The 14,099-nt window shown below is 39.8% G+C and overlaps 1 protein-coding gene across 3 annotated transcripts in view; it reads right to left on the bottom strand.

Annotated features, from left to right (window-relative positions):
* GRIK1 (glutamate ionotropic receptor kainate type subunit 1) overlaps positions 1 to 14,099 on the bottom strand; it is a 236,900-nt gene that overhangs the window by 54,498 nt on the left and 168,303 nt on the right. For all 3 annotated transcript variants that reach the window (XM_074970925.1, XM_074970916.1, XM_074970909.1), the window contains exon 8: positions 212 to 319. In XM_074970925.1, coding sequence (XP_074827026.1) covers positions 212 to 319 — 108 coding nt within the window. The remainder of the gene's footprint in view (positions 1 to 211; positions 320 to 14,099) is intronic.

The raw sequence follows: 14,099 nt of genomic DNA, 5'->3' as shown, positions 1-14,099 counted from the left end.
CTCCCAATCTGGGTTTCAACTTTAACCCAAACAATTTAAAAAGTAGAATGAGCTTTTTTCAACTATAGGAAATGTAGATCAAGAGGAATGGGCTTCAAGATGTCACTGTCAAATTAGGTTTTCATCCTCATGGTGCATGAGGTCCACCTTTCAATAAGCACAGTCCCATTGACTGTACTATATGGCTCATAGTTTGAACACAGTTAGTTACCTTTTCTGTTCCTTCCTCCTTGAGACTAATAATGTCCAAATCAAAATCCTTTCTTAAGCCGTCTGTTTTGTTGAAGGTAATGCGCCCTGTCAAACCATCCCATCGTGCCTAGGGACAAATGAAAAAACACACTTCCATGTAATGTTTAGCAACAATTATTCTAAAGCCATCAAAAATATTACACTTATTAGCCTACCAGATGGCTGTCCCCTTGCCGGTCCCATGGAAAGGGGTGGGGCCAAACCTGCTCCCCACTATACCCTGCCAAGCAGACTGAATGATTTGGAGAACATCACCAGGGGAGTTTTCCTATCCCTGAGCACTCCCCTCCCCCACCCCATGGGTTTTACTGTGGCACATTGTGATCTGGTCGTCAGCTGTGATCGTCCGTAAAATGTTGCTGAAGCCTCATTCCCTTCCTTGCCAGAATCTGTGGGGTTCATTAGCTGAACCAACTAACCATCCAAAGTTGCCAGAGTGCCCAAAAACAGTCTGAGTTTTGTTTTCCTCTTTTAAAGTGACACTCACATCACCCCTGCCAAATCCACTCCAGGAGCCTGATGCACATAATCTCAAATTTCACCTAGCACTGGTAACTTGTGAAGGGCTTTCATCACTCACTGTTTGGACTGTTGAACAGATTGTGGTTTAATCTTGCCTAGAGCCAAGGGATTAGGGTCCTAATGCCCTTAGACTCCTCTGAAAATCTCAGCCTAAATAACTTTGGTCAGCTCATTTTCTGGAGGACTACATTTATAACTAACATACATGCAGCTTCAGTGGTCACTGAGGAAGTTTTTTTTGTTTTTTGAAAAACATGAGACAAATCTTATTTATAATTAAAATAATGCTCTTCAAATCGTGACCCCAATTCTGCTTCCATAGATGTCCATCGCACAACTCCCATTGACTTCAATGGAAGCAGGAGCAGGCTTTCTTGGAGGCTGGCAAAAAGCCCTGTGGTTTACTTAAGTTACACTCAAGTCTTTAATACAAGATTTAAATGGGGCATAGGTGGTGCATCAGAATTTGCATAGACTCTCTGAATCAAGGTGCATTTTAACATAATTACATAAAAATGCACCTTCACAATTTCCTTTAAGCTTTAATAACAGGGAAGAAATTAAATGGGGGCATTTGTTGTATATCACAGTATATTCAGCTAGGGTTATTGTATATAACAGTGTACAGTAGATACAACCAAGGATTATTCTGAATTGTGGTTGTCAATTCTCTGTTCTAAAACAACCTCTAATGAAGTATAAGATTGGTACATCTTGTGTTCTTTCCCAATATAAACCAAATATTTGCACCTTTTAAAATTAGACCATATGCTATGTTGCCTGCGTATTTTGGTACCACTGCTGAATATTATCAACTAGACAGAAGGATTTGATGGATTTTAAACTGAAAACAATTTTTGTAATCTATTTTTAGAGACCCCCCCCCACATTAGATTAATTTCTTCAAAAGTACAAGGAAGATATACATTATGACATAGCTTCCACATACGTGCCAGAGTTATAATTCTTAAATTACAGGCTTTTCTGCTATACTTTTCTTTTTTGTTCTTCATTTGATTTATTTTAGGTGGCTTTTAAAAAAAGATGCATAATAAAATCAACAAATATAAATATAAAATCAGCAAATGTAACCACTTCTTGTTTAATCTGCACGTAGTTCTGAATCTTCAGGGATTAATCTCAGACACAGGTTTGCCATCACCATGTATATCAAACAAATCTGCTATGGTTAGAGCTTGTATCTAAATGTTATGGAAGTAGGGTGGGATTTTTGAAAGTGACTACGGAATTTAGGAGCACAAGCCGTCCATTCAGCAGGGCTTGTGTTCCTAAATCATGCAGGAGTGTATGAAAATCCCACCCATAAACAATTAAACATATTTTCTGACTATGCAGGTCATATTTTGATTCGGTGATGTAAGATACTAAAATGTGCATATGAGAAGGTACATGTTGATGCATTTTGTTTTATGAGACCAGTTTGTTCAATTTCTTCCTCTAACATGATCACCATCACTTAGTTGTAATGATGGATCTTGTCTAAATGATCTTTTTTTTTTACATCAGTTTATTTGTAGACAGTGATTTGCCACTAACAATTCACATTTGTCATCACTGTATCACGTGCCTGACTCCTCCATTAAACGTATTATGGTCTTGAATAAAAGAATTACCAGTAAAATTTTCAAAAGTGACTTAGCAGCCTAAATCTCATTGAAAGTCAATGTGACTTGTGCTCCTAAGTGTCTAAATTACTTTTGAAAGGAGGATTTGGGATCCTAAATCATTTAGGTGCTTTTGAATGTCCATTTCTGTCTGCAAAGATACTGGAAGAATAAAAATGGGGTATTTGCAGACAGTCATATCATAACCTTTTTTTATGCCCTGAATGCCCTATGAAATTATAGAAAGCCTTCCTCAAAAACTGATGGCAGGATATGGGCCAAAGACTACCCACTTAAGTTCAAATCCTGGTCCTTCTGAAGTCAAATCTCCCACTGGCTTCAGGATATGCTCAGGGAAGCCCTATGGCCTATGCTATACAGGAGGTTGTTTTTAGAAATGGTCAGACTAGATGATCACAGTAGTCCCTTCTGGCCTTATAAACTATGAATAAGACCAGAATTTTGCCCCTAAAGTGAACTATGTCAGTTCCAAGAAAGAATAGTCCATAATCACTTCTAGGGAACGATCAGGTGACTCAAGGATGTTGGCGCATAGTAGGTATCATGTGGTCAGGCAAATGACGGAAAATCAGTTACACAGTTCTCAGATGTAATTAACTAACAGAAATGAAGCAGAACTTTCAGTACAGTGAAAATTCACATAACTGTGTAACAATGCAGCAAGATTTCATGCTTTTATATGCAAGATGTATAGCAATTTTAATTTTCTAGTGTCATTCCATGTTCAATGTTACAAGGTATAATAAAAGTGAATCAGAACCTAATCAGGTAATTCATCAAAAGAAATTGCTTTTTTGCACTTTGTCTTTGCTTTTGACTTGAGTAGAAGTTAGGGCACAATTTAAAACGCTGATGTATATTATCTTCCACTTGATTTTGGCTGCTTTGAGTATGGCTGTAGCTTAATTAAAAATAATTAAGTTCAGTTAACTTGTGTTTGCAGTATCCTTCTCTTAAATCTCAAACTTAGGGGCTGCATCCGACAATAGTACCATGGTCAAAAGAGGTCAGCAAATGAACTCCTACAATACTTTTCATTCGGGGTCTTGTTGGCAGCAGTAGGACAATGCAGTGTTTAACAGAGGTTCACAATCAGATGCACTACTCTAAAATTATATTTTATCATGTGAGTAATATTTTCATTTCTATTTTCTTTATATTTTCAGTTCATCAACCAGAATCAATATTAAGCCTTAGTTCCATCCAAAGCCAATCAACAGATCAATAACAAAGTCAATAGTTTCAGTTGCAATCAATTTTCAGTAGCTGACAACTTTAGAGTTCAAATCTTTGTACAACCGATGGGTTTAATGTTCTCTTGTGTTTCCAATAGCCTTCATTTTTTTCAAACCTGAGTGTTAGCAAGGTACAACTAGAGCAAGTACTTATAATATGCAGTACATATAATACTCTTCGTGTCATGAGGAATTAATAAATATTTATCTTCAGGAGGAATCTGTCTAAATTCAAATCTCAGTGTTACAAATATACCCAAACAATCTTATGTTTAGACCATGCTCCACTACCATTGACATCAAAACATGAATCCTTTCTCAGGCAGCGTGAGGGGGCGTACAAACCCCACTCTGGAGAGGAAGGGGCATTGTAGGATGGCTCCTGAAAGCCAGTAACAGTTGAAATAAGCAATACAATGTCTACACTGACACTTCGTTGATCTAATTACATTGACCGTGACTCTACGCTGCTCAGGGAGGTAGTGTTACTATATAAGGCGTAGAGAGGCATTTAGGCTGGCGGGAGCCAAATTTAAGTGAAGACACTTCCACAGCTAGGTCAACGCCAGGCGGCTTACATTGACCTAACTGTGTAGTGTAGACCAGGCCTCAGAAAGAGGAATGCCCTGGGAGGAAGTCAAGCTGCCATAAGTCTGCCCAACTAGTTTTATTTTTATGATGTATTTATTTTGATTTATTTAAAATATGTCTATCCAAAGTACTTCAATTAGCTGCTTGCAGCATTCTCTCTCACTCATTGGTTATATCTAGATTTCAATCACTGGGGGTGAGTTACTCTAACTAGCCTGGGTCTCAGAGCAGTGAAGCCAGCATGAGCTGCACAAACCCTCTCAGAACTGTGCGTAACTATTCACAGGGCCGGCCTGTGCTAAAGCTGCTCCAGCTTCACTGTTCTAGGATCTGAGCTAGCTAGATTCAAGCTAGCTCAGGCACGTTGGCTTGAACTGCAGTTACACACAGTGGTTGCCATCTAGATGTACTCTCTGTGAGACGAATATTACAATGACAGTCATTGATAGTGGGGGGTGTTTAGATTTCAGAATCTCAGCTTCTTCAAGATGCCATAGCAATATAAAAATGTAATCAAGCAATCTTTACTTCTAAGATCTTAAATTATCCCCAGAATATTTACTGTGGGATCTTCACAGAGAAACTATAACAGGGTTCAAAAAAGAACTAGATAAGTTCATGGAGGATAGGTCCATTGATGGCTATTAGCCAGGATGGGCAGAGATGGTGTCCTTAGCCTCTGTTTGCCAGAAGCTGGGAGTGGGCGACAGGGGATGGATCACTTGATGATGACCTGTTCTGTTCATTCCCTCTGGGGCACCTGGCATTGACCACTGTTGGAAGACAGGATACTGGGCTAGATGGATCTTTGGTCTGACCCAGTATGACCATTCTTATGTTCTTATGAGAGACTTGATGTCTGTACATTCCCTCTTTTCTGTTGATTTTTCCATGTTCTCCAATATTCTGTGTAACCTGACTTTTTCCTGGACCTGTCCGTTGGTTTTCCATGTGGCATCTAATCAAGCACTGCCTCTTCGATCTTAAGCTTCATCTCAACTATATCCAATATTTGAGGGTAATACACCAATAGGAAACACCGCAGTCTCCATGATTTATCCATAGGTGGTGGTGGTTTGAGAAAAGCGTGGGAGAGAAGGAAGAGTGAATGTATGTGTGTGTGAAATATATAGACTATGTATGAATATATGTGACTAAGTACTTGCAAAATGATTAAGGTCCAGGTTACCACAACCTTAAATTAATAGCTTTTAAAAATAACCAGCCCAAAGGATCACTAAATATGGCCGCTGGCTGAACTGCTTGGTGTAAATGCTGCTTTAAAACTACACCCACTACAGAAAATTCATTCTCTTTGCCATGCATCATTGAGATGCTGCACAACATCAAGCTCAAACTCAGTTGTGTGCAAGGTCTTCTGACATTTTGCATCTGTCACAGAACAGTTGAATTATTATATAATATTAAAGCAGACCAAAGGGATGTTAAGCTGTATCTTGTGTGGAAATGTGAAATATATCTTTCGTTACAAATGCTAAATGACTTTGTCTCCCTTCTCCCCAGAAAGCCTTGCAGATATAACTAGGCATCTGCAAATTTATATAACTATAAATAGCACTGTTATTGACCTGAGAGAGTCACAAAGCTGACAATGAGCCACATTAAAAAAAAACCAATAGCCTCTACATTTTGCATAGTCAATTACTGTGCTTGCACGTCCCGCTGGAATTTGAGCATTTAGGGCCGGATTTTAAGGCCACGGAAGTTAGTTGAAGCCTTTCTATTGACTTCAGTGGGTTTTGGATTAGGCCCTTAAACTGGCTCTTTGGGCTCTCTCCATATTGCTTGTGTAAAATTATGGATGCAAATTCAGAGACTAGGTTGAGGCCTCATTAGAAATGTGGAGCTTGAAATCCAGTTTTCCTGTAGACAGTGCACAGTTTTCTCTGTGTAATAGAAATATTGGAAAAGGTCCTCCCTGAAGATAATGGAGTGGTGCTGATTAGCAACAACTGAAGATCTAGCCCATTGAGTATGACTATATGCTTAAAATGAAGAGATCATTTGTGGTCTAGTAGTTAGAGCAGAGACTAAAAGTCACGGGGCCTTGGGATGAATTCCTGGCACTATTGAAATAAATGGTACAACTTGTACTGACTTCAATGGAGCCAAGATTTCAGCCCTGGATTCTAGTCCCAGTTTCCCCAGTGTTGTGGGGTTTTTAATTTTTGTTTTTATGGCATTTGGCAAGTTACTTAAATGTGACCTACAAAAAAAAAAAAGAATTGCCTTGTGCCCTCTTTTTACTTCTTTATGATGCACAGATATGCCTGAAAAGTTCTCATTTTCAAGGCTCAATTTTTTTCCTGTTTGTTTATTACATTTGAAATTTAGGTCTTGGCAACCTGTAAGACTGTGTGGTGATAGGAAGACTAATTAAATTATGACATCAAAGGTCCAGGGACTGAAATCCAAGCTATTCAGAGGGGATGGTACTTTTTGGTGAGACTGTTTGAAGTGGTTTTGCTTGGTTTGGTTTGTTAACTCCCCATTTTTCTTTAATGCCTAATGGAGAGTTTGAAGAAAGGACATCTTTGCTAAAGATTCTACTTTCCTCCCATCAGAGATCACCATACAGAGGTTCTGAGACCCTAACCAAATCAAGGGGGAAATAATAATTCCTAAGATTTCTAAAGTAAAAGAAAGCAAGCAAATAAAATCCACTTTTTAAAAAGTATCTTTCCACATTCCTAGGCATGTGCCAATTTTTTAAAATCCTCTGTAGGTCACCTTTACCTTCTCTTTGCCTCCTTTTCTGCATCCTGGATAGGGACAAAAATACCTACCTCACAGGTGTATTAGGAGGCTTTCTTAATTGTACGTAAAATGCTTTGAGTTCTTTGTGTGAAAAGTGTTCTAACAGCAAAGTATTGCTGCATTGCCAGACTATATTAAATAACAGGTTTAAGTAGAGCTAGTTAGAAAACAGGAAAATATTTTTCCATTTCAGATTTGTCTTTGCTTTTATTAGCACTTCCTGCCTATACAAAATGGAAGAATGACCATTTACTCTGGCTTTGTTCAGGACCCTGTTGTGCAAGGTGCAGTGCAAATACAGAGGTAGACATGCTTGCTGCTCTGAAAAACTTGGAATGCTAAACTGGAAAACAGAATAAAATTCCAGGGGTTATGAGAATTAATGCACATGCAGGGAAGATATAAATTATGTTATCTGATTGGCAGTGATAGTTAAGAAGTTGATGAGAGCTGCTTTTCTCACTCTTAGCTTTTTGCTTACCTAACTTTTGCTTTTTGACTAGTACCATAGAGCTACTATTTGTCATCACAACACATTGTTGAACAGATATTAGAATAAGCTCTTTATCAATTATATTACTACTCTCTTCAAATAGCATTTAGTGACAGTGCTGAGTAGTTCAGCAAGCCCAGTGAAAACAGTTGGAAGTGGCTTCCATTGGATGTTAGGAAATCTGATCCTCTATATTTCTCAGACAAGACCAAAGTCTGAAATTTGATAATGCTTGCAATTTTATTTTGCTGTTTTCGGTTGATTGTAAAACAGTTAGATGTAAAGCTATATAGAGTGTATTGTATTACGTATGTGATGGGCCCCAGGTGTTTTTTTTACCGACACCATGTTTTAGAAATGCTTCTCAAATATACTGTTGAATCACGTGTTTTTCGCATTACTCCTACGGTTTTTATCAACTTCACAAAATGTGCACAATTCAGGTATCTGAAAGATTTAGGCAAACCTTGGTTTACTGTACTACACATGGACAGGAAATACTATAGCTCACTTCTCCAAGACAAAACTTGCTAACACAGTATATAGCCAATTCCATTGTAAGCCATCTTGAGCAGTAATGAACAAGAGAAAGTTTGATCTTCCTTTGGTTTATTAGTCTGAAGTCAAAGTCCCTGATTTTTTAGAATTGTAAAGAGATCCCTCACAATTAACTGATGATATTGCTTTTGGTTAGAGTTGAAATTGTAATAGAAAGCTGCTTAAAGTCTCTCATCAACTGAGTGATTCATACAATTAGTCTTTTTACTAAAGTTGACATCTTGGGGGTTAAATAGCATAGTGGGTTAATACATTGCCTTTCCTCTAGCTAGGATCAAGTCCAGCACAAGGAATAAGAGAAAAACCGTTTGATGGTGCACTTTTATCTGCCCCACCCAAAACCCACCACATGTGGCAGCATCTTTACTTGGGAGAGGTCCAGGACTGAGAGGGTGTGAAGAATATCACTAATTAGGATTGAAGTGGGAAGGGAGAGTAATGTGATGAAGCTTGTCTATATACACTGGCTCTGACCCCAATTATAAGACTCTTATTTTCATGAGCACCATGTTCACCTAGTTTTGAAAAAAAAAATGGAGAGCTAGTGAAAGAAAAGGAGGGGGGTGGATTTCTCATGAAAGCTGAAGTTCTTTGAACTGTTCAAGAACACTCATTTTCAGAGCAGTTTGGGCTAGATGGTGTGCAAGAGTAGTGAAGAAAAGTTTTGAGTGTGCCATTTCAGTGTGAAATTTGACAAAATGATCCCTAATTACTTGAGGGTGACAATTCAGGTGTCCTTGGTTCAAAGTCTGTGTGGTGAAATGCCTTTGAAGATATTCTTCTCGGATACATGTCTTGAATGCTTAAATCAGACAGCTTAAATTTAGTTTTAAAATAAAATACAAAGGGGAAGTGGGTTCAGATTTGAGGGAGAAGCTTAATTTTGTAAGTTATTCTTCCCTCTAGGAACTAGGGTATTGTACGTTTTTCAATGACCATTACCAAAGTGACAAAGTGCAGCACAAAATATAAAAACGATCATTATTTATTTTATGGTACAGTACTATTGGTTAGTATTAACTGGTTTGAGACTGGGATTCCATTGTGTCTTATACACTGTATAAGTAGTACACTGTACCTGCTCCAAAGAGCTTATGATTCAAATAGAAATAAAGTACTCTTTATCCACATGTTACAGATGGGACTCAGACAGATTAAGTGACTTGCCCAAGGTCATACTGGAAGTCTGTGGCATAGTCAGAAGTTGAACCCAGACCTCATGAGTTCCAGTCCAGTGCCTTATCTGCAAGCCCATCCTTTCTCTCTGACCTATTGATTTATTAAAAATGACTTATTCATCTGCTGAATAACAATAACTTTCAAACAAAGTTTAAACTGATTTTAAATGGTGCAAAGGTATTGTGCTGACCACCTTCAAAGGGATGAATTTCACTCCAGGTGAACAGACTCTGACAGTGGCAAATCAATCGTGTGTAGTTGGGAGTGTAATCTAGGTGAGGGATTTGCAGCAAGAACCCTCTGCCCCAAAATCTGGGGATTGGTAGCAAATGCTCCTCAGCTAGATTCAACCACATTTAAGAAGGCACTTGATCAAGAGCTTAAGTCCTGTTGACTTTTAAAGTTAAGCATTTATTTTAGAGCTTTCCTGACTGTTGCATCTGAAGAAGTGGGTTTTTTACCCACGAAAGCTTATGCCCAAATAAATCTGTTAGTCTTTAAGGTGCCACCAGACTCCTCGTTGTTTTTGTGGATACAGACTAACACGGCTACCACTGTGATTCCTGACTAGGGATATGCTTAAGTGCTTTCCCGACTAGAGATTAATTTAAGCCTGTGCTTACATTTAAGTATATGCTTATGTATCCTTGACTTAAGTGCTTTCCTAAATGCGGTTGATTTAAACATGTGTTTAAGAGCACTTCCTTAATGGGGATGTCTTCCTGAATTGGGGTATGTAGGCTATTTTGCCAGTCCCATAAGGAAAAAATACCACACCTGAGCATTTCTTGTCCCTTACCCTTGGCCCTGGGCACAATTTGTTGGTTGAACAAAAAACTCATAAGAGACTCTATAGTTTTGGCGCAAATATTTTTAGTAAATTTCATGGCAAAGGTCAGGGAAAAAATGATAAATCACCAAATGTAGTTTTCACTACATCAGCATAAACAAGAGTATAATGGTGGTGCTGAGAGGTGAGGCCCAGGGCAGAGAGAGGAGAGTGGGCTGGAGGGTGAGCACACACCACACTCACCTCTCCAGTGGCAGCTCCTGTCCTGCATGGCTGGACCTGGCTCCCCCCTCTTGGTGTTTTGATCTGACACACAGGATTGCAGCACCGCCCAGGTTTGGCTCAGACACCCATTCATAGATCGAAACCGAGGGGCAGACAGGCCAAATCTGAGTGGTGCTGCAATCATATGTGCCAGCTTCCAATGCCACATGGTCTGGGGCCTAACCAAATGTCTTTTTATACCCATTTCCAAGATTGCACAGACTTCATTCAAATCCATGACAATGCTGTGGTCCTATTCATAAGTAACACTAAAACAAAGCACTTCTTCTGGCCTGCATGGGCTGAAGTCCCAGGGGCTTTCCCCTTGCCTTTTGGTCTCTGGAAGGAGGACACACCCTTCCCTTAAAGCCCCCGGTGGGCCAGTAGGTAGCCTTTAGGTTTTACCCTGTCACTGAATCAATGTATTTTAAAATATTTAATCATTTGTACAGTGCCTAGCACAATGCAGCCTGATCTTGGCTGGGTACAGTAAGCATTAGTGTAATACTAATAATGAATAAGAATTTTAGATTTTTAATTTAGTGTGGTGCTGAGAAACAAAATATTAAACTCCTTGAAATATATTACAAAACTGTGTTATAGTATTAGGTGGGTTTTTTTTTTTAGATAAACATGTCATTAAAGTGATGTGTATATAAAACAATATGGTTAATAGACATTATTTGCCTTGATCTTGTCTGGCTTTGTTGCACTCCTAGTAAAAGGCTCTGTATTGTGAAATCTTATCAATTGCTCCTCTTCACTGCTTAGGAAAGAGAAATGTTGCAATTGGTCCAAGTCATGCAATGATTAGTGGAGCTTGCCATTCATCTACTAGTTAGGCTGTGAGCTCTAGGGGGATAATACACTACGCTATTTTATGTTATAAAACTGCATTCTTATACCCATCTTCCAGAACAGCCTCATTAGCTTTCTGGCTAGCAGAAAGTTCAGGTGACCAGACCTAAGTCCTCTAATTAGACAACGGGAGACATGGCTAATATGTTTTCCACCATGTCCACATATGGTTGTAATGCCTTTAAAGTACTAGACTAGTTTCTCTTTTAGTCCATGACTGCAGACCTTCCAGGTCCAGTGGAAGCACTTGAAGACGCTGACCTCTGTAGTGATGAAAGATCATGTCTAAGGAAAACATTTTTTTGTTCTCTTAGAAAATGTTACGTGCTCATCAGCTAAATGGTCTGGAAGTTCCACTCACTGTAAGTGAAAGTTATATGCACATCACCCCCTATGGAGTGCTTTTGTATTTTTAGCCTCTTTCAAACGCCTTTTATCATTTCCATAATGAAAAATCGCCTCTTCCTTCTCTATCCAATACGTGTGACTACACTGTGCGTCTGTTAATATTTTCAGTTTTCAGATTTAGTTTGTGTTCTACTAGTTGCCATCAAGGGAAGAATCTCCTGGAAATAGTTTTTTGTGATTGAATCCACTAAACCAGACTGCTAGATATCCTGCCCTTCCCTCCTTGGCTGAGTCAGTCCAGCAGAAGTAGGCAAGAAACTTGATTTGGAAGTGTTCACTTCTTCAGATCACCAGTTCTGACCTTTTGTTCCTCTTAGGGCAGCTTCCAAAGCAACAGCCAGCTTGGAGATGTGTTCACATCACTTTTCCCAAAAGAAGAACAGAGTGATTGTGTGAATGTCAAACAGTGCAGAGGTCTGGCTCAGATCAGCACTCGAATGTTAATTGCTTATCTTAACTTTGTTGACATCCCGGGGCTGCAAAACTTGGCTAGAAATTTGGCAAGGTTGATTTCTCTCAAGATTTTCATTACTTCCTTCTTCTGAACCCAGCAGAGCCAGGACATCCATGTGTACAAAAGACATTGGAGGACGGTGATAGCTCAGTGGTTTGAGCATTGACCTGCTAAACCCAGGGTTGTGAGTTCAATCCTTCAGGGGGCCATTTGGGATCTGGGGCAAAAATTGGGGATTGTGGTCCTGCTTTGAGCAGGGGGTTGGACTAGATGACCTCCTGAGATCCCTTCCAACCCTGATATTCTGTGATTTGTGGGCAGGGAAGTTCTTTGACTCTAAGAAAAAGTTGATACAAGTTTAGGGTGAAGGGTGGGTTGGTTTTGGAGGCAAAGTCACTTATTTTGAGGAGGGCCTTGTATCTGTGAAATCCAGTGGAAAAGTGACTGGTAATTCCCACTCCTATGCACACAGGTTTCCCCAACTTAATCAATCCATTGGGTGGAGGGCTTAGTTCCTCTTGGAAGTAAGTTGTTTTTTTGCTGAAGTTTTTCTGTTCTATTAATCATTTCTTTCCTGAGATGAGAATTCTTTGTACTCCTTCACCATTTGATACGAGCGACAGACATTCAGTTGCTTTCTATTAGCAACAAGAAAAACGGAGGGGGAGACATTTGAAAAAGCAGCTTGATGGCATTGGTGCTGCTCCAAGCAATTTATACTGAGGTGAGTCTCTGATCTTGACCATTTTTTCCCTGAGGAAGAGCTCTGGGTAAGTTCAAAAGCTTGTCTCTTTCACCCACAGAAGTTGGTCCAGTAAAAGATATTACCTCGTCTCTCTCATATCCTGGGACCAACACAGTTACAACAACACTGCATACGTTTTATTCATGGCAGAACTGGAGATCCCTTTGGCTCCTCCCCAGCCTCAGAGGCTTGTATTATCTGGATTTGGTGAGGGTTTGAGAGGTTATTTTTGGACAGTTACCAGGAAAGCTGGTTGAAAAATGCAGAGCATTTTTTGTGAAAGCTTTTACATTTTCCTTGAAAAAAATCTTCATCAATTTCAAATTTTTGAAAAAGATTGGATGTGCTGTAAGCTGGCCACACAAGTGCAAAAAAACACTAACATTTTGAAAAACGTTGCCAAATATTTTCAGCCATCTCTAGCCACCACCTTTGGGAGTGGGGGAGTGAGTTTGGTATTGTTAGAATGTAGGCTAGATGGTCAGCCTCCATTCCAGTTTTGTAGAAGAAAAAAGCTTGTACCAATGGCAAATTTCCCAGTATCTACTCAGACTGTGATTTGCAGGCATTGTCAAGCTGCTTCTCTAGGCTGGGATTTTCAGTGGGACTTAACCAGTCATCCACTGAATTTCTGGATCCCCTTACCACAGATTCTCTCTGGCCCTTCGTCACCTTTCCCAGATTCCTCCAAGACCTCTTCCCCCTGGTAGCTTTACCATTTCCCCTAATGTGGGCGGGAAGGGGGATGAGCCACCCATGGTTGTGGGGGGCAGAGACGAGAATCTCTTTCCTCCCCTGCCTGGCAGGAGGCCAGGCCCTGGAACGTCCGCTCTCCCCTTCCTGCCTGTCAATGCGGCTGGGAGGGAAATGGTATCTTTCTTGCAGCTCTCCTGCTGCCTGATTGCATACCCCCATCAACAGCTGATCAGCAGCTGTGGGACAGGACCCAGAGGCAATAAGCAGTAGAGCTAGATTCCTGGACTTTTATACTGAGGTGAGTCACCTCACCAGTGGCTTCTTCCTGTTACTCCTTCACAGGGGTCTGGAAGTTAGGGGGAGGCACTGTTGTCCCCTTCTACCCTAGAGTTGGAGGGAAATGTTCTTTTTCTCCCTTCTTAGGCCAAGGATAGGCTGCTATTTATGGAGCAAGACTAATAATTTGCTTCTCTTCCTTGTATTAAGGGGAACTTCTATTCCTCTCTATCTAACACAAACAGTTTATTATTTTTGTAAAGGAGAGACAAGGTAGGAAAACAGAAGACAAGTACACTCAGAGCCAGCATTTCCAGAATGTGAAAAACATCCATTTTATCCAACTGAGCAGCA

This window comes from Natator depressus, chromosome 1, assembly GCF_965152275.1.
Source record: "Natator depressus isolate rNatDep1 chromosome 1, rNatDep2.hap1, whole genome shotgun sequence".
NCBI classification, from domain to species: Eukaryota; Metazoa; Chordata; order Testudines; family Cheloniidae; genus Natator; species Natator depressus.
This window is presented reverse-complemented; position numbering and strand designations above follow the sequence as displayed.